Below are 26,263 nucleotides of genomic sequence, written 5' to 3'. Positions count from 1 at the left end.
GATGAAGGGCTTATGACCAAAAGCAACAACTCTCCTGCTCCTCAGATGCTGCCAGATCTGCTGTGCTTTTCCTACACCACACTTTTCAATCCAGCAAGCTCGGTGATATTGCATTTCATTCCCTAATGTAAAACATCAATATATATGTATTGTGAATAGCTAATGTCCAAGCATTGATTCTTTCAGTACACAACTCTCTTCACTGCCTGCCACTCGGAAACCTTTGTTTTGTCTCTGCCAACCAGTCCTTTATCAAAGTTAGTACAGTACCTTCAATCCCTCGCACTTTAAGTTTACATTGCTAATCTATTGTGTGGGACCTAATTACAAGCCTTCCGAAAGTCTAAGTCCAAGCCATGTCTATCGGCTCTCCCTTATCAATTATGCTAGTTACATTGTCCAAACATTGCAGTACATCTGTCAAACACTATTTTGCTTTCATAAATCTGTATTGACTCTGGCCAATCTGGTCACTATTTTTTAAGTGCTATGCAATTAAATTTTCTGTAATAGACTCTAGTAGTTTCTCCACTACTGATGTCAGGTTAACCAGTCAACAATTTCCTATTTTCTTTCTACCCCGTTTTTCAAAAGGGCTGTTACATTAACTACATTACAATCCATAGGATCTACAGTATTCTACAATCTTGAAAGATGTCCAGCAATGCATCCATTATTTCTAGGGACACTTCCTTAAATATTCTGGAACATATTGAACTCTTGGGATTTATCTTTCATTCTTCCCAATGATTTTCCAACACAATTCCCCAACTAATACTGATTTCCTAGACCTTGTTTCCCCCAACAATTTGGAATATCATTTCTTTGTCCTTTGTGAAGATGGAACCAGAATATGGATTTAACTGGCCTGCCATCTCTTTGATCCCTTTTATAATTTCCCTTGTTTCTGACTGTAGGAGCTTTACATTTGTCTTCACTAATATTTTCCTTTTCACATACAAACTGATTATAAAAGCTTCTATAGGTATGTTCCCTGCAACCTTGCCCTTGAACTCTATTTTTCCCTTCTTAATGAATTCCTTTGTCCACCTTTGCTGAAACCTGAACTGCTTCCATTCCTCAGGAATGCTGCTGCTTTTCTTGGGTCAATTTGTATGCCCCTTCCTTGGATCTAATATAACCCCCAACTTCCACTATTAGCCGTGGTCGGCCACCTTTCCTGTTTTGTATTTGTGGTAGACAGGAATGAACAATTGTAGTTTATTCATGTGCTGTTTAAATGTTTGTCATTACCTGTCTACCCCAATCCCTTTAAGTAACATTCCCCAGCTTATTATAGCCAGCTCACATTCATACCATGATAGTTTACATTCTCTTTAGGGCTCAATTTTCCCTTTACCGATTTCCCCTATTGGTAATCTGCCTTGAACTTAGACTTGCTCCCCACTATGATATCTCTTGTGGCTGTAACACTTGTTTAAATCTTCATCAACTTTAACCTGTACCCATAAATCTAATATTTTTATCTACATTTCTTTGGTGAATACTTTAGAAAATGAACTAAAAGTACTTTAGCAAATTCATTATCTTCAGATACCATTCCCTCAATTACATTTTTTTTAGGGGGCCCCTTTTTGAGCTAAGTTTCCCCATGTAGCTGTGTAATATTTTCTTTCATACTTGCAGTTAAAGTATTACAGAATTTAAACTTCCCTTCATAGGTTGAGACCACAAATCAGATGATCACCATTGAACAATCTCAATCAGACCGGAGTAAGAAATCTTTTGATCCAGTCAGGTAAAATGCTTCATATAGGAGTCTTTATTTTTGAGTTGTAAGATATCATAATGACCTCTTCAATTCATGCATAGGCCTGGATTATTAAGAAAAACAGTTGCTATCAGAGTTTACACTTTTGTTTTGAAAGAGTAAAGCACATAGAACTTTCTAGCAATGAACTTGTGAAGTAAGCGCACAAATCAGGAATATGTCCTTTTTGCCCTTCTACTGAACTACAGCAGACAGTGGAGTCTCACTGAGATTGAAATGTGATGCAATGAATTTAAGGTATTCACTGACTACAAACTCATTAGAAAAAGTAAGAGCTTATCCCTTCAAGTGTTAGTGACTTTTTAAATAGTGTGTTGCGTCCTATGTAACTTATCTCCTTTTGAAAAATCAACTTTTTACACTGGAATCTCACCCCTTCAGATTTTAATTATTACTGGAGATTTTAAAGGAGACTTGTGAAATATTTTGTTCTGTCCGTTCTATCTCTTAAATCCACCTGACATTTCCGTTCTGTCACTTTCTTTTCAAGATTTAGAGGGAAATGGATGCAGAGTGAAAATGTCACTGGGTTGATAATCCTGAACTTTACATTGATATCCTGGGAACATGGGTTCAAAATCCCAATATGGCACATGATTAAAATTAAATTTAATAAAAACCTAATAGTAACAATGGAACTACTGTTGATGATTATAAAAACCCATCTGGTTAACTAATATGCTTTAGAGGGGAAAAAAAGGTACCATTCTTGCCCCATCTGGCCTAATTGCAACTCCAGATCCACAGTAAAGCAGTTGACTTTTAGATACCTTCTGGGCCAAGTGAAGCCCACATCATACAAATGAATAAAAACACATTTTAAGTCGCGCTTCTTGATCATAACCTGCATGACTAGATGAGAATTCTTCAATCCTATTGGTTAATAATATTCACCTTTAATAATGCTGTTAAGATTAAGATGCGTTGTAGAGGGACTTTGTGCTTTTTTGAATTTCTGTTGGCTAAAGCATAAGATTAAAAAAATTCTGGGACAGGTGTAATTGATTAGAATTTTTCACTTTCCCATAACTACAAAACCAAACACAATAGAATTACTCCAAATTTTAAAAAAATGTACAGTTTTGGTACCTAGTTCTTAATAGTTGCTGATGTCAGAAGCAATGCACCACTTGGCTTAAATTGCTGAGCAAGGTGGGGTTATTATCCATATCTACTCCCTGCTGGTGTCAATTGGAAAGAGTTCTGTTTCACTGCAATGTCTCCTACATTGTGGTTTGTTGACAAGTTTTAATAGAAATACTTGACGAAAGGTTCAAATTGATACAAAGAAGGGGTAGCAGTATCTCATTGAGAAACATGCAGAGAATGTGGTAATAAGTAGAAATTTGTACATTAAAATTTTCATCACATCATCATTATTGATACTTTTAGCATTTCAAGGAAAAGTTAATTAAATTATTGGTAATCAGTGAGCGATATGTTGTTAAATATCAGTAATGTTAAAGGCACAAGTAGTTTCTTAACTTTGGATGAACACAACAATCCAATTGTTAAGGATTATCAGATCAATCATAATCTCATTGAATGATGGAGCCACCATGATGGGATGAATGTCCTACATTTCCTTCTATGTGTTATAATTTTTGTCCTGTGACTGTAACCAATAAATTGTAGGATATATTGAAGCTACAGTTTCAGTACTGGCTCAAGGAAGCATCCATTTAATGTTGTGGAGTGACGGTTTAATTCTAGAATTTGGGTACACATTGACTTTTCAGGGACATTAGCCCCAGCACTGCATGAAATAGCAACCAATTTACAATGATTTACAAATGTTTGAAGATTTTAGCCCATGTTATTAAAGCATTTAAAACAAAACATCTGAGAAACACAACCACTGGTTGTATCTGTGTGATTCTACTGTAAACAGGCTAATATCTGGATTGACACAATGGTGCAAATCTGCAAGTTTTTGTTAAAGCAATATTTTAGGTTAAATGTCTATCAATTACCTCACATTTTACACAGAAACTTTCATGGTTTATGCTGAATTGAGTGTTTTTTTTAAGGATTGATTTGCCAGGGAACCAAACTACAAAAGTAACTTTAGGAAGATTGCACTTTGGTGAAACAACAGCAAACAACATGAGGAAGAAGGGTAAACCTAATCCTGATCAAAGGTATATGTGACCAATATATAATAAAATATATGGACAGTATAGATATATTATTTGACACTCTGTATTAATTGCAAGGAGGATTGAGAGAAAGTATTGCTGATAAACTTGTGCAAGGATCCTGTGTTTATTTTTATCTCAATTTGTGTCTTTTTCAATATTAATGATTTTGCAAAAGACCACTCATAACTCATTGTAATTGCCAGTGTTTAATAATGAAAAACATCTCTCTAATCAGGCTCTTCTTTTTTAGATACTTTATGCTTGTAGTTGGTTTATATGCTACCTGCCAAAACCAGAATTATTTATTGGCTGCTCACACATCTGAAAGAATAATTGTGCGGGTAAGTATGTTGAAATTTGGCTGTTTACCAAAATAATTTTAAATGCAATAGAAAAGTATAAAAAATTATTTATGTAGCTAAAATTTAAAAGTGGATCACTCTGATTATGTTTAACAAAGGCAAAAACATAATGAAATAATAAAATTTCAATCTTTATCACATTTTTGCAGTTGAACAACAGGTGTGTAATTTTAAATTATATTTAAGTTTTTGTTCGTCATGTTTGATAGAAACTGATAGTTAGCTCCAACACAGGCCCCGACTCATTTGGGAAAGTGTATTGATATTTGAATGACATTGTTCCCAGAGTCATCATAAACGTTAAACAATTTAATCAAATTACGCCGTCCTCAATTTCCTTGTCTAATGAACTCAGGTTAACAGAAAACATTGACCAGACTTCTATATTTGCCAAAAACTATGTATTACAAATAAATCCGTTCTAACCATAGGCAAACAAAATATGAAATATGAACAACTTATAACTCTACCCGTTCTTAAATCTCTGCACATATGAAGATAGACCATTGAAACAAATGGTATTGGTGGAGAAAAAAAACTGCTAGAAGAACACAGTCCAATAGCACCAGTTCATGGGAGAAGATGAGTTGTCCTTTTGCTGCTTCAGCATCGATGACTATTATTCTTAGTCCTTCTGATCTCTGATCTTATCCTTCCAAGTCCTTTCAATTATTTTCTGAAGACAGAGGGCACACCAATTGTTCAGTATTTCCATCAGTAATTACAGGCAGCAGCTAATTAGCAAGTGATGAGTGAGAACAGCTAGCTATCTTCCAATTCTTAATTACTGTTTTGTATGGAAGAAGAGGTGTTGTTTTTTAGGATTGTTGAGGCTTTCTGCTGCCATCTTGAACACCTGTCCAGGAGCCAGTCTGAGATTGGTTGCCATAAGCTGATCCTGTGTGAAAAACACAATCAACTGCTTTGGGATAAACGTGCCCTGAACACGCACAAATGAGTCTCCAGCTTTATTTCCTCCTCCTCTTTCCTCTCTCCCTCTCTCTCGCTCTCCCTTCCTCCTCTCCAACACCTTGAGGAAGGCATCAGTACAAATACTACTCACAATGTGTTCTAGTAACTTGTGTGAAAACTGCAACATATCCTTCCACAATCTCCTTGGTATATCAGACAGGTAATCAGGCAGAGCTGGCATGGCTGTGTCAATGAGCAATCATTTTTAACCAACTTATGAGCTCTTTGAAGAAATAACTTGTTCTGTAGATAACGGAGAACCTGCGGCTTTGTTGTGCTTAAATTTCCAGAAGGCATTGATGCCACGTTAAAGGTCATTGCAGAAAGTTAAAGTTCATGATGTTGGAGGTAACAAATTGGCATGGATGGAAGATTGGCTAGTTAAACAAAAGCAAACAGTCTTCTTCAGGCTAGAAGGGTGTCACAAGGGCTGTGCCACAGGGATTGGTGCAAGGACCTCAACTCTTTACATACAAATGATTGGGATGAAGGAATCAAAGGTATAGTAACTAAATTTGCTGATGACACAAAGATAGGTAGGGATGCTCCTTTAAGACACAGCTGACGAAACATGTTTTCCCTTGGAGAGTCTTTGAAATTCTCTTCCTCAAAAGCGGGAGTTGCAGAATATTTTTAAGAGATATGTAGATAGACTCTTGATTTCCAAGGGGATGAAAGATTGTCGGGGATATGCAGGAATGTGCAATTGAGGTTAAAATCTGATTGGTCATGATCTTATTGAATGGTAGAGCAGGCTTGAAATGCGTAGTTCCTTCTTTATATGTTTGTAAAGCTGAATCCTTTTTCCATTTCAGTCCACAAACCAGAATTTTAAAAGTATTTACAAACAATACTGTGGGATTATTCAGGAATTAACTTTGTTGTTCGATGCAATAGAAGAAAATCACTTCTGCATGTTATAAAGTCTTATCTTCAAATGTTACTGTCCTTTCAATGAAAGAAAAAATAGCTATGGTCTTGTAATTTGATTTTACACATGTAAGATGTTATCTAAAGTTGCAGGAGAAAGTGAGGACTGCAGATGCTGGAGATCAGAGCTGAAAATGTGTTGCTGGAAAAGCGCAGCAGGTCAGGCAGCATCCAAGGAGCAGGAGAACCGACGTTTCGGGCATGAGCCCTTCTTCAGGAATTCCTGAAGAAGCGCTCATTCCTGAAACTTATCTAAAGTTGCATAAAATTACTTCTTCTTCACTTATGTCTTGATATAATATCTACAGCTCCTGTTCAGGAATTTGAATATTTAATTTCTTTCAGGCTTCAAATCCTAGTCAATTTGAAAGTGAACTTGCAGGGACATGGCAACAAGGGAACGCTCCTAACGCAATTATCTGTCACGGTCAAGTGGGAATCAACACAGATACTCCAGATGAGGCATTGGTTGTGTGTGGCAATGTAAAGGTAATGGGATCAGTCCTGCATCCATCTGACAGACGAGCTAAACAGAACATTCATGAGGTGAGTTTGTATTGAATGTACTAAGAAATTCAAATTTTCTTCTGAAGTACAATTGTCAGCTAACAGAATAAGGATACTATCTCTCTTTCCCTCACACTCTAACCTACTTTGCTGTAGTGTAAGATCATCAGAAAATTTGTTTTGGTTGTTTTCTGGTGGCATATGCATCTGTGCTCGAGTGAGCTTGCTTTTAGGGAGGTGGATGAAATGGTTGTTGCTAATACAGTACAGGGGCAGGCAACTTTATTGAGAAGAAGAAAAAATGCGAATATTTTAAAGTGTTCGAAATTTCATGATGCAGATCTTTTGCCAATGCTGTCATGGAAAACTGTCTTAGTTTCCTTTCTACAAAATGTTAGGATTTGATCCATTGCAAGTATCTTATCTTGTAGGTTGATACAACGGAACAACTGAAACGGATAACACAAATGAGGCTAGTTGAGTATGATTACAGGCCTGACTTTGCAATAAAAATGGGAGTAGACCACCCTCATGAGACTGGTAATATGGCTCTGGTTTCATTAACTATTCTGAAAATGTTCATTGGGGTATCTTATTTTAATGCTTTTAAAATTGTTAATTTGGTGTGATGGGTGCATATAAAAACAAATAAGTGGCATACATGAATACAGGCACCAGTATAATGAGCATTTAACTAGCGAATAGGACAGACTACAAACCTCTGTGTAATCTGTCTTTGTCTAATGGTTGCATTATTGACATGTCACAACAGGAAAACATGCTAGGTTGGGGTTACAATAATCATAATCTGGATGAGGCAAGAGGGACAGAATGACTAACCCCTGTTTCTACGTGAGATATTTAATGTTCAATGATCAGTTGATTTATGTGCATTATCAATTTTATTGTGTCATAGTTTTATGTAATGACCCAATTTAGTTTTTCTTATTTGATGATTATGTTAGCACACATCTTTTTCCAATTGGGGTCATTTATCCTCATCACAAGATCAGAAACTGGAATCTTCAGCACCATTTGCGATTCCTCGAACACTGAAGCAGTCTAGCTCCATTTGCAGCAAGACCTAACCGCTTTCAGGCTGGGCAGTTGAGTGACAAGTAACATTTGCACCACTCTCTGCAATGACGATCTCTAATGAGAGAAGCAAACCATCTCCCTTTAATGAATCCTCCATGATTAACAAGCTTGGGTAGGGGTGGGGAGGAGGGCGTTACCATTGACCATAAACTGATCTAGACCAGCCATATGATACTATAGCTAAAAGAGCAGGCTAGAGGCTAGAAATTCTATAGTAAGTAACTTGCCTCCTAATTCACCATGTTCTGTCCGCCATCTACAATGCACAAAGCAGGAGTATTACTCTCTCCCCTCACCCCCCCAGCTTTTGGAACAGGCTGTTGCGCAGGCCCAAAAACACTCAAGGAGCTCAACAATATCTGACATGAAATATCCTGCTTGTTTGGAATCTGATTCCACCACTGCAGACAGTGGCACAGGCTGTGCTATCTGCAAGATGTACTGTCACAACTTATCAAGGCTCTTTCAACAGGACCTCATAAAACCCGAACTCTACCACCAAGAAGATGGTGAGGGGTGAATCACCATCTGCAAGTTTCTCTCCAAGCTGTACCATCCTGACTTGGATTTATATAACCAGCCCTTTTACTCCTGATGAGTCATATTCTTGAAACTCCCTCACTGAAAGCAATGATGGTGTATGTACCCCACCTCGCTCTCCAATCTCCAATGGCTCTAGTTTTACACATGGCTACAATAATGGTTAATCTCTATATCTTTTACATGGGGTAACTGGATTAATTTATCATCTGTTATGCTGTATTCTCAGTTGGCACCTCTCAGTTTTTAATTTTTTTTTGCACTTGCCTGTTGTTTTTGGCAGTGCAGTAACATTGATTACCCCTTGTATTATGTAACAAATTACTATTTCATGCTGTTTGTTTTAATCTGTCATGGAAATACATAGCATATACAGAAGCCAGCGACTAGTAATGGCAGGTTAATGAGCTAGGAAAATCAAAGTTGTTTCTATTTATAGATTTTAGTTGGCACCAAGTTTTAACCATATTCATCTGCACCATAGTATTTTGGCCATTTATTTTAATTTCTTATCCTTGCAAACAGTTTCTCCAAAAGCATTTTGTTACCGTTTACACATCATTTATTTGGTGCTTTTGCTACTTAAAAACAATCTCTTGTTTTTCTGGGTGTCCAAAATTAGGAACATTCAGTTTTGGTCACTGATACATCTAACAAGAAATTCAGAAATGCTACTTAATTGAGGTGTAAGATTGTGGGACACTCTACCAGGTAGAGTAGTTGAGGTGAATATTATAGGAGAAAGTGAGGACTGCAGATGCTGGAGATCAGAGCTGAAAATGTGTTGCTGGAAAAGCGCAGCAGGTCAGGCAGCATCCAAGGAACAGGAGAATCGACGTTTCGGGCATAAGCCCTTCTTCAGGAATCCAAGGAACAGGAGAATCGACGTTTCGGGCATAAGCCCTTCTTCCTGAAGAAGGTCTTATGTCCGAAACGTCGATTCTCCTGTTCCTTGGATGCTGCCTGACCTGCTGCGCTTTTCCAGCAACACATTTTCAGAGGTGAATATTATAGCCAAATTTTAAGGGAAAATGAGATTAGTAAATAAGGAGGAATGTGCTGGTAGGTTTTGCTTACGTTCTGTGACTTTACTGAGTTCTTAATCGAATTTGAGAAGATTTGTAGCTCAGATTGAGGTTCTGGATGTAGGTTTGCTCACTGAGCAGGAAGGTTCATTTTCAGACGTTTCATCACCATACTAGGTAACATCTTCAATGAGCCTCCGGATGAAGCACTGGTGGTGTCACCCGCTTTCAATGAATGTGGTGACTCATTAAAATAATGTGGTAATTTTAGCTTCGCTTGTGGCTGCAGCACACTGCAGCACAGAGGAACTACAGAGAGCAGAGGAAAATCACATATACAATGTATTCAAAAAGAATGGGTACCCAATGATTACAGTCCGCCGATTTCTCAGCAACAAACCCAAACAAGCAGACAAAACATGTCCAGAAACCCTAGCCACTCTCCACTACATCAAAGACATCTTGGAAAAGACTGCCAGATTACTCAGACCCCTTGGCATCATGGTAGCCCACAAACCCACCAAAACACTAAAACAGCAGCTAATCAACTTGAAAGACCCAATACAGACAACAAGCAAAACTAATGTCATTTTCAAAATACCTTGCAAGAATTGCAACAAACACTACATTGGACAAACAGGCAGAAAACTAGCCACCAGGATACATGAACATCAACTAGCCACAAGAAGACATGACCCTCTCTCACTAGTATCCTTATATACGGATGAGGAAGGACACCACTTCGACTGGGACAACACATCTATCCTGGGACAAGCCAAACAGAGACATGCACGAGAATTCCTAGAAGCATGGCATTCCAAATGGAACTCTATCACCAAACACATTGAATTGGATCTCATTTACCACCCCCTGAGAAAAATAACAGGAAATTACATCACCAACCTAAGGATACCCAAACATCTATATTGAAAGCGGGCTACACCACTAGTCCTTCACCTGGAGGCTCACTGATGGTCTTACCTAGTATGATGACGAAACGTCTGAAAACGAACTTTCCAGCTCAGTGAGCAAACCTACATCCTGAGTTCTTTATGTTAGAATTTAATCTGTTTAAATGACACTGTTTATTTTGGGATGTGATATCATGGTAGAAAATTTGTTCATGCAGCAAAATGCAGTTAATTCACTTGCTAAAAAGAAACCAATGGTGAAGTGATATTATATTTAGAACATAGAACATTATAGCGCAGTACAGACCCTTTGGCCCTCGATGTTGTGCAGACCTGTAGAACCAATCTGTAGCCCATCTAACCTACACTATTCCATTCTTGTCCATATGCCTATCCAATGGCCATTTAAATGTCCTTAAAGTTGGCGACTCTACTACTGTTGCAGGCAGTGCATTCCACACCCCTACTACTCTGAGTAAAGAAACTACTTCTAGCATCTGTCCTATGTCTATCACCCCTCAATTTAAAGCTATGTCTCCTCGTGCTAGCCATTGCTATCTGAGGAAAAAGGTTCTCAGTGTCCAACCTATCTAACCCTTTAGCTCAGCAGCTACTTCGAGCCAGTTTTAGCTCAGTAGCTATTTCGATTTCTTTGAAACCTGTCTGGTTGCATGTTCGCATCCAGTTAACTGCGGGCGCTGCCCGGCGCTTCATTCCTTCAGTGGACGGCACGGTGGCACAGTGATTAACCACTGGTTCAATTCCCGCCTCAGGCCACTGTCTGTGTGGAGTTTGTACATTCTCCCCGTGTCTGTGTGGGTTTCCTCCGGGTGCTCCAGTTTCCTCCCACAGTCCATAAATGTGCAGGTTAGGTGAATTGGCCATGCTAAATTACCCATAGTGTTAGGTGAAGGGGTAAATGTAGGGGAATGGGTCTGGGTGGGTTGCTCTTCGGAGGGTCGGTGTGGACTTGTTGGGCTGAAGGGCCTGTCTCCACACTATAAGTAATCTAATCTAATCTAATCTTTACTGGTGCTTGCTGTACCAATAATTATGGAAACTGGACTTCTTTTACATATGACTATCTTTAATATTAGATTGCAAAATATTAAACCATTGAATCAATAGCAGGTTTAAAAACCATTGTTATAAAATTTTAATTTAATTATGCAGTGTTTTAAAAATACAGATTTGCTTTTATAATGACTTAAAAATTGCACAGGAGAAAGTGAGGACTGCAGATGCTGGAGATCAGAGTCGAAGGATGTAGTGCTGGAAAAGTACAGCACGTCAGGCAGCATCCAAGGAGCAGGAGAGTAGACATTTCAGCCGTAAGCCCTTCATCAAGAATATAAAGTCTGATGAAGGGCCCGAAACATCGACTCTCCTGCTTTTCCAGTACCACACTCTTCGACTTAGAAAATTGCTCATAATACTAACCACATTCTGTCATCTTCAGGTACAGCAAGCTTTATACCTAATGACCTTTGTTTTAAACAGGTATTATAGCACAGGAAGTGAAGGAAATCCTGCCATCAGCTGTAAGAGAGGTCGGGGATATCACCTATACCAATGGTGATAAGATCGAGAATTTCCTTATGGTTGACAAAGTAATAGAATTTGGAATTTCTAATATTTGTGACTGTTTTGTGATCTGAAATATTCAGAAATATTGGCAATTTCTTCGGCTTTAACCTATAGACTCCTTGACAGTTAACATATTAGTACGTGAATCAACATTGATGCATTCTTTGAAAAGCTGTCTTTCAGCATGTTAGTGATTAAAACTGTTTGAATATATGCTTGCCATAAAAGATCTTCAAAACAAAAATCACAAGGTAATGACTGGAACCCCAATTTGCATTTGATAATGAGAAACCAATTTCGACTTTCTGTGAAATAAAAGCTAGATTGCATGCTACAACATTTACACACCTCTAATGAAGGTCAAATGAATGTAGAGTTATAAAACACCTTTCACTTATTAATTGTTATAACTTTGTTTAAATACTCATTGCAAAGAATGTGTAATCGTTAACTTTTGACGTGATAATTGCTTGTTGTTTTCAATCTTTCGTTCCTCATTCTAAGATGAAAATGTGCTTTGCAGTTTACTCTGTAATGCTCTGAAAGACCTATCTCTTCACACAAAAGACTAAAAGGATGTTTGTCCAATTCACATTGTTTTCTTAAGGTTATGCCCCAAGTTCTGTTAACAGCTCGATAAATATTCTCCTCCATTAAAATTAACACACACTATTTAATTATGATTATTCTCTTTCTTGTTCTAAATGGCCTAACCAAGACTCCATTCGCTACACTATTCCATCGGTAACAGCTTTAAAGTTCCTCTTGTATTTTATTCTATTCTTCATATGATCAACTGAAAAGACTAATTGACAAATCCAACAAGTTTACTTTGATATCGCCATTGGCTGCATCACACCGACATCTAGGGAGCTCATGAAGGAAGTATCAAACACAATATTAAAGCTACTTAAGTTAAAGCAGGTGCTATTTAGAATGTTTTTCGTCCAGCAGTTGCTATGAAGGCAGCCCAAATCTTTTCTCTCTTTATAAGACACTTAATTGGTAGTTAGTAATTTTAAAGAAAATTGATGTCACTGTTAGTCTTATTGTTACTCCAACTGTTGTACAGATTTATGGATTTCTCCCTTCTTTCATCAGCTAAAGGCCAATGTTGACTTTTTCCTGTAGGAACAGATTTTCATGGAGAATGTCGGAGCAGTGAAAGAGTTATGCAAGTTGACTGACAATTTTGAAAAAAGAATTCAAGAATTAGAAGTCTGGAACAAAAATCTTGCCAAGCTGAAGTTGATTGGGAGTGTGAAATCTAAGACGAGTGAGAAAAATAGCAGGTGTGTATACTTTCCAATTTATATCTTGTAATAATTAACTTCACAGAAAAAGTGAACTACTTATATGTGGCCCTGCATGGATAATTTCTCTCTAGAATGGGGCATTTGGCCACATACATGAATTTCCATAGTTCTTGTAGTGATTTGGCAAGTCTTGTCAGAAGAAGAAATAAATCCACAAAAATGACCATGTATTCCTAGACTTGGGAAAGAAACAATTCCCTGAAGTTCCCATCTTAATTACTTTTGGTACTTGGTGCTGGAAGTGATTATGAAAGGCTGACGTGAAGAGGATTAAAATAGTCTGACATCACTCATTGGATAATCACTCATACTAACATTATCTGGGAATGCCCAAGTCCTTGTAATGCCTGTGAAGCTGGATAAGGGTACATGCAGCAAAAGAGAAGGAAACTAAATTAATATAAAAAAAAGAAAATTAAAGAAAAGTTGTACTTTGTTTCACAAGTTATTTCCATGAACACTACATCATACTATTACCACAATATACTAATGTGTAAATGATGCTAAAATATAATTATCATTACTATTTTAATGATACTAAAATGGTATAATTAAGTGGTATCTGTAACTAACTTGCTATAAACATATTCCATGATTAATTACATCATTAGCTGTGTGAAACAACATATTAATAATTCGTTACAACAATGAGTATATGCCTGTGATAGTCTGTATTCTTTCTTAAAACAGAAATAGATAACATTAGCTTTATTCGTGTTTGTAAAAACCTTCTCTGGTATTAAAAATATATAAATACAACCTTAGATCAAGGGAGAATGAATGATTGTGCTTTTGTTTGGGTTCTTTGGGTCTTGAGATAAGCTCAGTCCAGACTTCTTGGAAGGTTTTAAATTATGTTTATTGTTGCACAGTACAGGATAAGGCAGCAATGCAGAGTGCTGTCCTGTAAAGGATAAGGCAGCAATGCAGACTGCTGTGGTGTACAGGATAACGCAGTAATGCAATGTGCTGTGCTGTACAGCATAAGGCAGCAATGCAGACTGCTGTGGTGTACAGGATAAGGCAGCAATGCAGAGTGCTGTGCTGTAAAGGATAAGGCAGCAATGCAGACTGCCGTGGTGTACAGGATAACGCAGTAATGCAATGTGCTGTGCTGTACAGCATAAGGCAGCAATGCAGACTGCTGTGCTGTACAGGATAAGGCAGCAATGCAGAGTGCTGTGGTGTACAGGATAAGGCAGCAATGCAGAGTGCTGTGCTGTACAGGGTAAGGCAGCAATGCAGAGTGCTGTGCTGTACAGGCTCCAACACTGATTAGAACATGAACTTATGACGACTGAGGTCTCAGTGACATCATCTCAGATGTTCATCACATAATGATTAAACTCTATCACTACAAGAAGTCAGCATCTTGCTGAGTACTTCCTTTTACTCTGAGGAAAACTGGAATTTTATTTTGGCTCTTTATCTGATTTTGTTTTTTAAATCTTGCCAACTATAACATTTTTTTGAAGAGTCATTTACCCGGGAATGAAGGGAATTTAAGGCCAAACTCACTGCTCGTTCCTGCACTATTCACTCTCTCTCATCCTGCTTATGCCCATCTTTTGTATTCTTTTTGTTCAACCCAGCTGATTCCATTTCTGCATCCCTGTGTGACCAATTCTTCAACTTCAATCATCAGCTGAGATGGAGATATGTGGCTCTTTGAACACAATTCAGTGCATTTATGCATTTTTTTTTAGAAAAAATGTTATTTCTTTTAGCATATCAAAAGCGAAGCTAACATTTGTTAACTTTGTGTTTTTTAAAGCATATTTCGCCGGGCAAGCAACATGACAACACCAAAGAAACCTGTTATGGCCAAACACAGGGTAAGTGCAGCAAATTTGAATGATGTTATTTCATCAGTTCCTTTCCTGTTGGAGATGTGAGCAACATGGAAGAGTATTTGTTTGAAATGCCAGCATTTCTGCATCAAAATTATGAGGGGGTGGGACTATGCATGCAGGAGAGAGCGTAGTCCAGTGTTGAGTGTAGGTAACCATAGGGCCAGGTTAGAAAGCTTGTTCTGGTTCACCCTTTTGCCCTCTTAACCTCACCGCGCCCTCCTTGGCCATTCATATCAGATTTAAGACCCGCCTACTCCAGAAGTGTGTAACAGTATCTTTGAACAAGTTGAATGGAAAGTAGCTGGAGTGGGATAATATGGGTGATTACTGGTGATGATTAACAGTTTTTAAAAAAAACAAAAAAAGTGGTGATTTGGTGGGAAAGCTGTTCCATTGTGTGTGATAATACTTCTGGATGTAAAAAAAGGAAAAAAAAATGCAGAGTAGGCCATGTCAGGCTGGCTATAAACAAGGCCAACCAGCAAGCTGTGGAGAGGGTTATATCTGCCAACTATCCTGTCCCTCTTCCGTGTTTATGTCCATGCCTGGCTATTATTGGAGCGGTAATGTGTATTGTCCATCAACGCTTTCACTGCCTTTAGAGAGAAGTGGGATACAGTGCTTTATTTCCTGCTCCAACTCGATTTTGATTAAGTTCCTTCCCTTTCTCCATACCATCCCCACCATTTCTGATGGTTCATATCGCCCATAGTGGGCTTTGCTTGTAAATTTCGAGTTGGCTGCACGGAAGATTAATACTTGGCTTCCTTACTGTGGTTTGTTTGAACTTTGCAGTTTGAATTTGATGTAAATGGAAGCCAACTTCTTAGTAGAACAGGAAACAGGGGCTTCAGCATCCAGATCCTATTCCCCCAATTTGTAAGCTCGGGGAGTCTGTAAAACTCCACAAAAATCCAGCCCAAAGCCTGAATTAATGAAGTATTCGTATACCTAGATTAATATTAATTCCTGTGGTGCGGATCTCAGCAGTGAATCCAGAATTGGAGAATGTGGCACTGTGGCACAGTGGTTAGCACTGCTGCGTCACAGCATCAGAGACCCGGATTCAATTCCCGCCACAAACTGACTGTGTGGAGCTTGCACATTCTCCCCGTGTCTGCGTGAGTGTGCTCTGGTTTCCTCCCACAGTCCAAAAAATATGCAGGTGAGGTGAATTGGCCATGCTAAATTGCCTGTAGTGTTAGGTAAATGTAGGGGAATGGGTCTGGGTGGGTTGCGCTTCGGCAGGTCGGTGTGGACTTGTTGGGCCGAAGGGCCTGTTTTCACACTGTAAGTAATCTAATCTAATGTGAACCTTAGTTGAGAGTGTGTTGCTGGAAAAGCACAGCAGGTCAGGCAGCATCCAAGGAGCAGGAAAATTGATGTTTTGGGCCAGAGCCCTTCATCAGAAACTGACTGATTTGTTGTGCTTTTCCAGCAACACACTTTCAACTCTGATCTTCAGCATCTGCAGACCTCACTGTCTCCATCATGTGAACCATAGCTAATTCACATGGATTGATGCACTGAATGTAACGGGCAATGAAGCACTGTACCTAGCACCACCTGAAAACCAGAGACTGACCTGCAACAGTGCTGTCTTAATATTCAAGCACTACTGAAGAAGCCAAGTAGTGCACCAGCAAACTGCAGCCAACATATCAATGGGAAACGTTGAGTGGTTCCATAGTTGAGAGCAGGTTCTCCTCCAGGCTGCATGTGAAAGATAGAAGATAATTTTCCTGCCTGGCCAAAGAAGCCTGGATGGAGATAACATTGGAGGTCAGCAATCATGAGTCAATCAAAGCTCATGAGCCTTCTTAATGCAGCAATGTGTTGCTGTGGAGTCCCTGTACACATATGGATCCCTGGAAGGAATTAGATGCATAAAAGTTCAATGCAACTGCATCACACATCTGCTGCATGGGTTTTCAGTAAGATCCTGATGAAGGGCTTATGCCCGAAACATCAATTTTCCTGCTCCTTGGATGCTGCCTGACCTGCTGTGCTTTTCCAGCGTCACACTCTCCACTTTGTTCTCCAGCATTTGTAGTCCTCCCCTTCTCCTGGATCAGTTGTCTTGCTTGTATTCCCCATTATCACACAATGCTGTTGGATGAGTTTATTCCCCGGTTCCCAGGAATCCAGCTGGACACTGTAGCACTGCACCTGCACTTGCTCTGCTGAGAAGCCATGGCCACAATTGAAACCACTGATCCTCAGAGCTGTTTCCCATTCGAGATGACCCACTGACACATGTTTCTCAGCCTCAGTTTCTCAGCCTGCAAGTTCCCGTTCCTCGGAGCTGGTCCAACAACATTTTCCCCTCAGTTTTGACTTCTGCCTCTTGCCCCACAGTTTGGTACCCCCTTTCTTTCAACCATCTACAGCACACTAGAGGCAACTGTGATATGACTGACATCCATATGTGAACCTGAAGATTCTCCTAGCTCCTATCAGCGCTCTGTGTTCAGGAATTTGAATGCCCGTGATCCCAATGTGCTGCTTATTCAATTTGGAACACTACACCTCACTTGATTGCATTTGATTCATTGTTAATTGTCTACATGACATGCACAGTTTGTTTCCTGCTGCATTTTAGTCATAACTCACATTGAAAGCTTCCTGCAGCTGGAAAAATGTAGAATCAATATCGAACCATTGTGTTTCCTCTCCCAGTTCTATGTCTGTCCATCCTCCCATCCTGCTTTGTAGTTAGATTGAGCAAGCCATATTAGATTACACCCTTATTTATGCCTGACTGACATGCTTCCAATTGAACACCAATAGAATTTCCAGAAGAATCACTTCATACAAATTCTAGATTAGTGTGGTGCTGGAAAAGCACAGCAGTTCAGGCAGCATCCGAGGAGCAGGAAAAGTATAATGGATGAATGGGGTTGGGATGAAGGTGATAGGTCAGAGAGGAGGTGGAGTGGATAGGTGGGAAGGAAGATAGGCAGGTAGGACCAGTCATGGGGACAGTGCTAAACTGGAAGTTTGGAACTGGGGTGAGGTGGGGGAAGGGGAAATGAGGAAACTGGTGAAGTCCACATTGATGCCCTGGGGTTGATCTCTCTACCCTGCAGGCACTCTGCCTCTATTCCCGATGAAGGGCTTTTGCCTGAAACATCGATTTTTCCTGCTCCTCGGATGCTGCCTGAACTGCTGTGCTTTTCCAGCACCACTCTAATCTAGAATCTGGTTTCCAGCATCTGCAGTCCTTGTTTTTACCTCATTTCATACAAACACAATCCTTCATGTATTACCCATATCAAGGGTCAAATTCCGTGCAAGCATATCATTCCATTTTCGCTAGAATTTTGGTACATTTTTCTATAATGCATGAAAATGGTACATCCTATATGGAATAATTTTTAATGATGGCATTGCTCATCATATTAATTTTTTTGTTGATGACATTTAGTCTTTTAAGCTACTTGTGAAACTTTGTCTTTTAAATAAATTCTGCAAAGGCTCTGGCATCAGAAAGTTGGCTAATCTCAATGTAAAAGTTTTGTTCTTAATTATTTGTAAACAGGCCTACCTTAACCAGCATAAAGGTGACTGCTCTCTTCAGAAGGTTTTCCATATTGTCATCATGGCTCTAATGGGTCTCATGGCCTTTTGGTAAGAAACTAAACTTGGTAAACATCATGCAGCAGTTTCTCAATTTGTTGTTCTGCATTTGTTAGTTTCTGCTTCAGGGCTATGATTGCAGCTATGATCTGTAATTCTTCAGTGTTTGCCCCAGCCAGGGGGATAAAGAAAACATGTTGAACTTGCTGGTTTACTTATAATGTCCCATTTACTGTTCCCTGGATGAGAGAAGCAATTCATTTCAATCTTGTGTCAATGACTGCTCTTTACTTGGCCCATTGTAATAATGTAAATAAGCGTGCCATGATCTTCCATTTTCATATTATCTTCCAATGAATAACCTATTCACTGTTTCTGCTGACCAGGACTGCACAAAACCTCCTATTATAGGTTCAACAGAATGTATAACATCTAGTTTAATATTCAGTTCGTACCAAATGTCAGAAAGCTGAAAGAACAAGATGTAACAAAATGAAGTAGAATTGATATGCTAATTTTAAGTTTTAAAGTAGATGACTGAAGAAAGCAAAGTCTGAGGGAGCTAAGAGTTCTACAGTTGTGAGAATAATTGAGTGAAATGAGTTGGAGGATGAGTGTGGGAACATTAGAATTTTTACTACTGAAGGGTAATTGTGCCATGCCATTTTGTTGCCTAGTTTTAAATATTCTGAAGAACTTCTGGAACTGTTATTGACTTAATTTTCCATTGGATGTTTGGTTAAATGTGAAGCCAGCGAAAAAGAAATGAAGACATTAATCTCAATTTAATATTCATGGCAATATGACTAAAATGACTAAACAATAAACGATCCTTAACTTGACAATTCAACCTCCTTTATTGGGGCAGTCATATTGTGGAGAATGATTCACCCTGTTCACTGACACGGAGTTAGGATCTGCCAATGCCACTTAGCTCGTGATGTTGTTACTGCTTTGGTTCAAAAGTGGACAAAGTATTTGAGATCGAGGTGAGGCGAAAGTGACTGTCCTTGTCATCACAGCAGCATTTGACTGAGTGTGAGATTAAGGAATCCTAGCAAAACTGCATGTGATGGGAAAACTCTCTCCTGCTGTTTTTGGATGCCAATAATCTCAATCTTGAGAGATTGATGCAGGAGTTTTTCAGGGGAATGTCCCAGTTCCAACTATATTCAACTGCTTCATCAGTGACCTTTCCTCTAACATAAGGTCAGACGTGGGATGTTTGCACAATATTCAGCACCATTTGTGACCACTTAGATACAGAAGCAGGATGAGCCCAAATATGGCAAGACCTGGTTGTTGCCCTCGGGAGGCAATGGGAGGCAATGTTTTCATGAAACAGATATCAGGTAATGTTGAATTCCAACATGAATTCTAACCACATCCCCTTGACATTCAATGGCATTCCCATTGCTGAATCCCCACACATTAAATTTCTGGGGTTAATATTGACCAGAAACTGAACTGGTCAGCCATATAAACGCTGTGTTTGTAAGCGCTGGCCAGAGGCAGGGAATTCTTTTGTGAATCTGTGACACTTATATCTTGTGAAAGAATTAAGAAAAAAACTTCACACATATGCACGCCTTCCTGCCATTTCAAAATGTTGTATCCAATGGAAAATAGTTTTCTGATTGATCCAGTAAATCTATCTCGTATTGATATTACTTGTACAGTCATTCTTTATTTTGTGGCATGAGAAAAACCTCTGGTTATCATTGAAATCATAGAACGTTTGCAGCACAGAAGATCAATTGTCCATGCATCTGCACCAGCTGTACTACCCACCCAATCTAATCCAATATTGCGGCATTAAATTTGTGTTCCAACACATGAGTATCCAACTAGATATCTTTTAAATGAATTGAGAATCTCTGCTTCTGCTATCTTTGAAGAGAGTTCCAGACCCCTACTGCTCTCTGGGTGAAAAATGTTTCCTAATCTTTCTACAAATCAATGCTCTATTGTCCTGACCTCTCTGCTAAAGTAGATAGACACTGTTGTCATTACTTAAACCCCTCACAATTTTGTACATCGCAATTTAATCTCTACTAGCTTCACCTATTCCAATAACAACCATCTGAGCCTATCCAATATTTCCTGACCTGCAATTTTCCCATCCAGACCAGAATTGCAGACAGTATTCAGGTTGTTGCCTAACATTATTTATACTGTTTCAGGGTAACATCTCTTATCTTATATTCTAGGTTAATAACAGAAATGACTCTGCATGCCTTTTTAATCAGCTTAGTGACCTATCCTGCTACCATCAAGGATCTGTGGACATTTTGCTCCAAGTTCCCCTATCACTTATTCCTCTGCCTCGTTTGATCTCCCCAAATGTATCATCTCACACTTCCTCTTCATTGTGCCAATTACCAATTTGATTATAACAGCATAAGTGTGAGTGGAATCTTTGTTTCTTGATAGATGAACAGAGCATATATTTGCTACAATTGTAGTGGCTTCCTAAGTAGCAATGGATGAGGAATGGCTATTTGTATGGCCATAATCCATTTGTTTCCTGAAAATCAAGCTTGCTTACCTACAATAATAGGCTCTGAGTTTAAGCTCTACCTACTTCAGTTTAAGTGAAAAGGTGCTGGTAACACTAGCTCTTGTAGAATACAATGTCCGGCTCTCTTGTTATGTTTTCGTTGTCATTGCATTTCAACAGTGAACTCAGGGAACAGTTAGTGACAGCAGAACAGTAGCTTTTAACTAAGACAGTTTGGGCTTGAATAAGTTGAATCAGTTGAAACTTTTATTTACACTTAAGCCAAATTAACCAGAGGTAAGGAAAATTAATTGTTTATCTATAGAGTTATTTATATTAGTTATGTGACAAATAACACTTCCTTTTTGTGACAGTGTCATTTTGATATCCGCACTTTACGTACTAACGTTGAATGAAGAACGAAGTGCTGTTAACAAGCTGAATGAAAGGTAAATACTTTGTAATACATCAGTACAACTACCTCTAAATTTTTGCTGTTTACATTTCCTGACCATCTTGCTGTTTGTAACAAAATAAAAGTCAGCTTTTTGGTTGGCGATATGTTTAGTTTTAAATAAAGATTTCACAAAAATATGTTAACTCACTGATTATGTTTACTGTTACAGCTTTATTTCAGAGTCATTTACAACAAACAAGCATGCTACCTTTATAACATATACAGCATTGCCAGGTAAATTGTTTCCCTGAATGCATTTGAAGTGTTAAATAGTTTTTAAAAATTATCAAATGTTTTGTAACATAAGCATGCTTTGCCCATTTTATCTTTTAACAGAAAATGCAAGTTTAGTTTATGCAACAGCAACCTCTGAAATTCCCCGGCCTGAAATAAGCTTCTGTAATATCCTACCTTGTGTCACTGTGCAGTGTTGTGCACTTCAATCACAAAAAAAAGACATTTCTAATGATTGGACAAACAGGAGAATTGCCAAAGGTCTTGTACAAAACTACTTTCAACCAAGTAAGATTTTATGATTCTCTAATCAATTTAAAGAAATTAGCATTTACATTTAAAAAATATTTATACTATTTTCTTTTCCAAGAACACCAATAGTTGATGGTACTTGCATTGCATAGTCTGTATCGTGTTTTGAATTCCCAAGTGCACATTTTAATGTGATGATATCTATTCCTGATACATAATAAAGGTTCTCCACTGTTTTGTCTAGGGATGGATATAAACAGACAAATAAGTCACTTAAGTAACTTACCTCTTATTTGGTTAAGAATGATTATAAAGGACCTTCACCAGCAATCCTATGCTGGGTATCAGGATAAGTAAAGTGCAGAAAATATCTTGGAGCAGGTTAAACTTCCATAATGCAATGAGTGATAGTGATGGTGAAGACCATAATTTGAGCTTTTTATTATGGTCAAGAATTGTTGCTGTTTGAAAATATTTACTTACAGAAAACAGATTTGAACTATGTATCACTACACTAATTTAGTGAAATGCCTGACTGGTGCACCAATATAGTTTCTCCTGGATTTTGTTTTTCTGTTCTCGTAGTAAGCTCCAGAGAAAACAAATTGTAATACATCTGTCCTGAGCTTATTTCCAGCTATAAAGAATTGTGGTGTTTTATACAGTAAGTAACTTAGGACCATGAGGAAAATGGTGGGAGCAATGCTTTACACAAAGACAAGGTTTTATAACCGATACGTTGAAAAATAGATGTAAATAATGCATTCTTATTTATTACTGTTGCCACCAATCAAAAAGAGTCTATTCCATTATGAGTGTTTAATGTTGGAGAACTTGATAACAATAACAAATTCTCAGAAATAAAGTTGTATATTGGATAAACTGTTTAGAATGCCTAATTTTTAATCAAGCATTGGAGCCTTTATAGTTAGATTTCTGATTGATTGTGTGCACACAGATTTAGTCCTAAAGGGGTCCTTTCAACAGTTTACCTCCTGTTGAAAACACTGAAAGTGGTGAGCAAAATAAAATGGTCTAATGTAGACATAAAACTTTCTCGTTTTGCCAGATTTTAAATGAAATTGTAGTAAGAGATACATGAAGGTAGTTTTCATCTCCACTTACCATCTGTCTTTTCCAGCAGAATCTTTGTCCTCTCTATCCAACCTATCAGATGCTGTATTCATCAGATCATCCTCCAGCACGATACTGTCACCAAACTGAGCTGCCGCTCTCCTCTCCTTTAGCATTCTGATTGGACCTTTATTTCCCAGATACCCTATTGCAGTACTCCATCATCATCATTTCCTTTTTCCATGCAAGTTTAGGAGATGCAGCACCTATTGTTTTTGCCTCCTCCCTTCACACCATCCAAGTCACCAAAGCATTTCTCACAAATTAAACTGCAATTTACTTGCACTACTTCCGTTTTAGCTCACTGAGTTTACTGTTGACAATATGCTACCTTCTGCGTTTGAGAGATCAAATGTGGACTGAATAATCCTTTGCTGACACTTGTATCCAGTCCACTGGAGTGACTTCAAGTTTTCAGTTACCTGACATTTTGTTTCCCCCCGACCTTCTGTCTTTGGCTTGTTATGATGTTCCATTGAAGCTCAATGCAAGCCCAAGAGACAGCACCTCAACGTTTGACTGAGCAATGTGCTGCCTCTGAACTCAACATTTGCATTCATCACTTTTAGATCAAAGCTTCTACTCACACTTCACTTCCTCCTCTTTGTTAGTTTGTTTTTATGCCCCCTATTCTTATTTTCTTTAATTTTTGTTCAGGCGGCAGCTATTCTGTCATTCACGCCACCTTGAGATATAGTTTTTGTTTCTTGTTCCATTTATGCTCCTTTGGTTTTGTTCCATAAAATCTTTTTCCATTTTATCTCTCCTGCCTTTCATCCTGTCACAAATTTGCTTTTATGTTTTTTTTTCTCCTTTTCTCTTCCCCTCCACCATACTTAGTTAAAACGTATTGCATTTCTAACACCAAAAGAAAAATTGCTGGACCATTTGTCAAAGCTGCCAGGCCTGCTGAGATTTTCCAGCATTTTCTCTTTTGGTTTCAGATTCCAGCATCCGCAGTAATTTGCTTTTTTTTTTGCATTTCTAACACTTCAGCTTGGATGAAAGATCACAGACCTGAATCATTGATTCTTTCTCTGATGAATGCTGCTAGAATTCCTGAGATTATTCAGCCTTTACTGCTTTTATTTTGTATTTTGGGCATCCACAATATTTTGCTTCCTGGTATTTTATTTTGACCTTCCTGGAAGAAATTCTATTTGGGCATATTATCTGCATTTTCATGTATTTTATCAAATACAATACTTCAGTTTAACTGAGCATACTGTACTGTGTGGAAAAGTTTCTGTTTACATCAGCCCATCATCTTATTCTCTTGATTGTCAGCATTTTCAAGGGAGGGCTAATCTGCTCAAAAGATCCCTTCATATCACTGATGGCACCTGTCATAACCTCACCATCATCTTTAAATTGTCAGACCACTTGTCCAACATCCAACAATGGAGGATGTGAAATTTCCTCCAATTATATATTGGGATGAACGAAACTATTGTCTTTGGTCCCTCCTACTGAACCACTAGATCCCTCTCTCTTCCTGGTGACTCTGATGCTGATGGAAATTGCTTGCAATATTGACTTATCACGTCATCAAAGTTGATGCCAATGTCTACATTTATGCCATCAGAAGACTGCTTATTTTCATCTCCATATGGTCACCAACTCCAGTCTTGTCTCAACTCATCTACCACTAAGTGCACACCTATGCTTTTATTACTTAAAGACTTGGTCATTCTGATGCATCCTGCCCGGCTTCACATTTTCCATTCATTGTAAATGTAAGGTCATCCACAACACTGCCCTTTTCCTAACTTGAATCAAGTCTTATTTGTCCCTCACTTCTGTGCTGACTGACCAACAATATCTCCTCGTTAAGCTATGTCTTGATTTTTATATTTCTATCTTTGTCTTCTAATTACTTCATTGTCTCACCACAAGCTATTTACATAAGCTCCCGCAATCCTATACCTCTCCCAGATATGTATATTCCTCAAATTTTGGGCTCATAAGCATCCTGATTTTAATTACTCTATCATGGATAAACATGCCTTTGGCTGTCTTGTCGTAAGTTCTGATCTCATTAAACATTCCACCTGTTCCTTAAGGTGTTGCATGAAAATATTCATCTGTCTTAATATTTCCTTATATGGCTTGATATGAACATTTGTTTGTTCAACTACATATGTATCTTTGAATGTCTGGTCTGACTCATTAGGTTTTTAAACCTTTGTTTGACTGTTAACAGTTATAGAGCTTAAAAGGTATTGAAACTAGCACAAGATGTGCACATTTTGTTTTTCTACATGATGAGTTTTGCTTCTTTTGTTCAATAACTTCAACTGCAACATATTTTCAGTTCCAAGATTTCAATAAATCACAGATATGCTTGTTCTGTATATTATACTCAAATGTTAGATAACAAGGTTTTGAATTCTTCTTTCAGAACTGGTAACAAGCCAAATAAATATGAAGAGAAATCAAAATAGTGATTGTAAGTAAAATCTTTAGTTTGTTTCTATGTCTTCAATAACAAATTGGTAACTATTGATTTTTTAAAAAAAGTTGTATAATGTTGTGATAAAATATAACATTTGTTAATTTAGTTACATGTTTCCTAAACGAGAGTGATCTATTTCAGAATGTTTCCCTAGCATTGGGATTTGAAAATGATCCTACAATGCATCATAGACCAGGAATTAAAAAGACAGCAAAGAGACTGACTGCTTGTTTTTAAACAGCAAAGATTTTTTTATAAATCTCTCGATAAAAATTGGTAATGGGAAACATTGTTGATGTAAGATAGATGATGCTTTAATGAGCAATAGGGAAATATACAGGAACCTTTATAGGATGATAATAGACAGATCTGATCCGGATTTTGACAACATTCCCAACTTTACCATTTTCACTCAATACAGTATTCGAGTATCAGCCTAAATTATGTCTGAAGTGATATGTCACTTAAGTGACATTATGTCTTATGTCTTCACAACTTCAAGCTTGTGACTCAGGCTTCAACTATTCTGTCATATAATAAATAATCATAGATAAGATTGAAACAATCAATCCATACTTGTCAAGTCAATACATTTATTGTATTATATGAAAAATATAA

General features: G+C 38.1%; 1 protein-coding gene across 3 annotated transcripts in view; it reads left to right on the top strand.

Annotated features, from left to right (window-relative positions):
• The window catches only part of LOC122559767 (myelin regulatory factor-like protein), a 76,515-nt gene that overhangs the window by 34,721 nt on the left and 15,531 nt on the right, over positions 1-26,263 (top strand). For 2 of the 3 annotated variants that reach the window (XM_043709759.1, XM_043709761.1), the window contains 13 exons: positions 1,683-1,759; positions 3,823-3,933; positions 4,184-4,274; positions 6,543-6,743; positions 7,136-7,244; positions 11,779-11,888; positions 12,997-13,157; positions 14,956-15,016; positions 18,576-18,664; positions 21,488-21,562; positions 21,740-21,804; positions 21,907-22,092; positions 25,592-25,639. In XM_043709759.1, the coding sequence (XP_043565694.1) occupies positions 1,683-1,759; positions 3,823-3,933; positions 4,184-4,274; positions 6,543-6,743; positions 7,136-7,244; positions 11,779-11,888; positions 12,997-13,157; positions 14,956-15,016; positions 18,576-18,664; positions 21,488-21,562; positions 21,740-21,804; positions 21,907-22,092; positions 25,592-25,639 (1,384 nt within the window). The remainder of the gene's footprint in view (positions 1-1,682; positions 1,760-3,822; positions 3,934-4,183; positions 4,275-6,542; positions 6,744-7,135; positions 7,245-11,778; positions 11,889-12,996; positions 13,158-14,955; positions 15,017-18,575; positions 18,665-21,487; positions 21,563-21,739; positions 21,805-21,906; positions 22,093-25,591; positions 25,640-26,263) is intronic. The other variant, XM_043709762.1, reaches the window with a different exon arrangement.

The sequence above is a fragment of the Chiloscyllium plagiosum genome, chromosome 19 (assembly GCF_004010195.1).
Source record: "Chiloscyllium plagiosum isolate BGI_BamShark_2017 chromosome 19, ASM401019v2, whole genome shotgun sequence".
In the NCBI taxonomy this organism is placed as follows: Eukaryota; Metazoa; Chordata; class Chondrichthyes; order Orectolobiformes; family Hemiscylliidae; genus Chiloscyllium; species Chiloscyllium plagiosum.
Note: the sequence above shows the minus strand (reverse complement) of the source record. Positions and strands in the feature narration are given on the sequence as shown.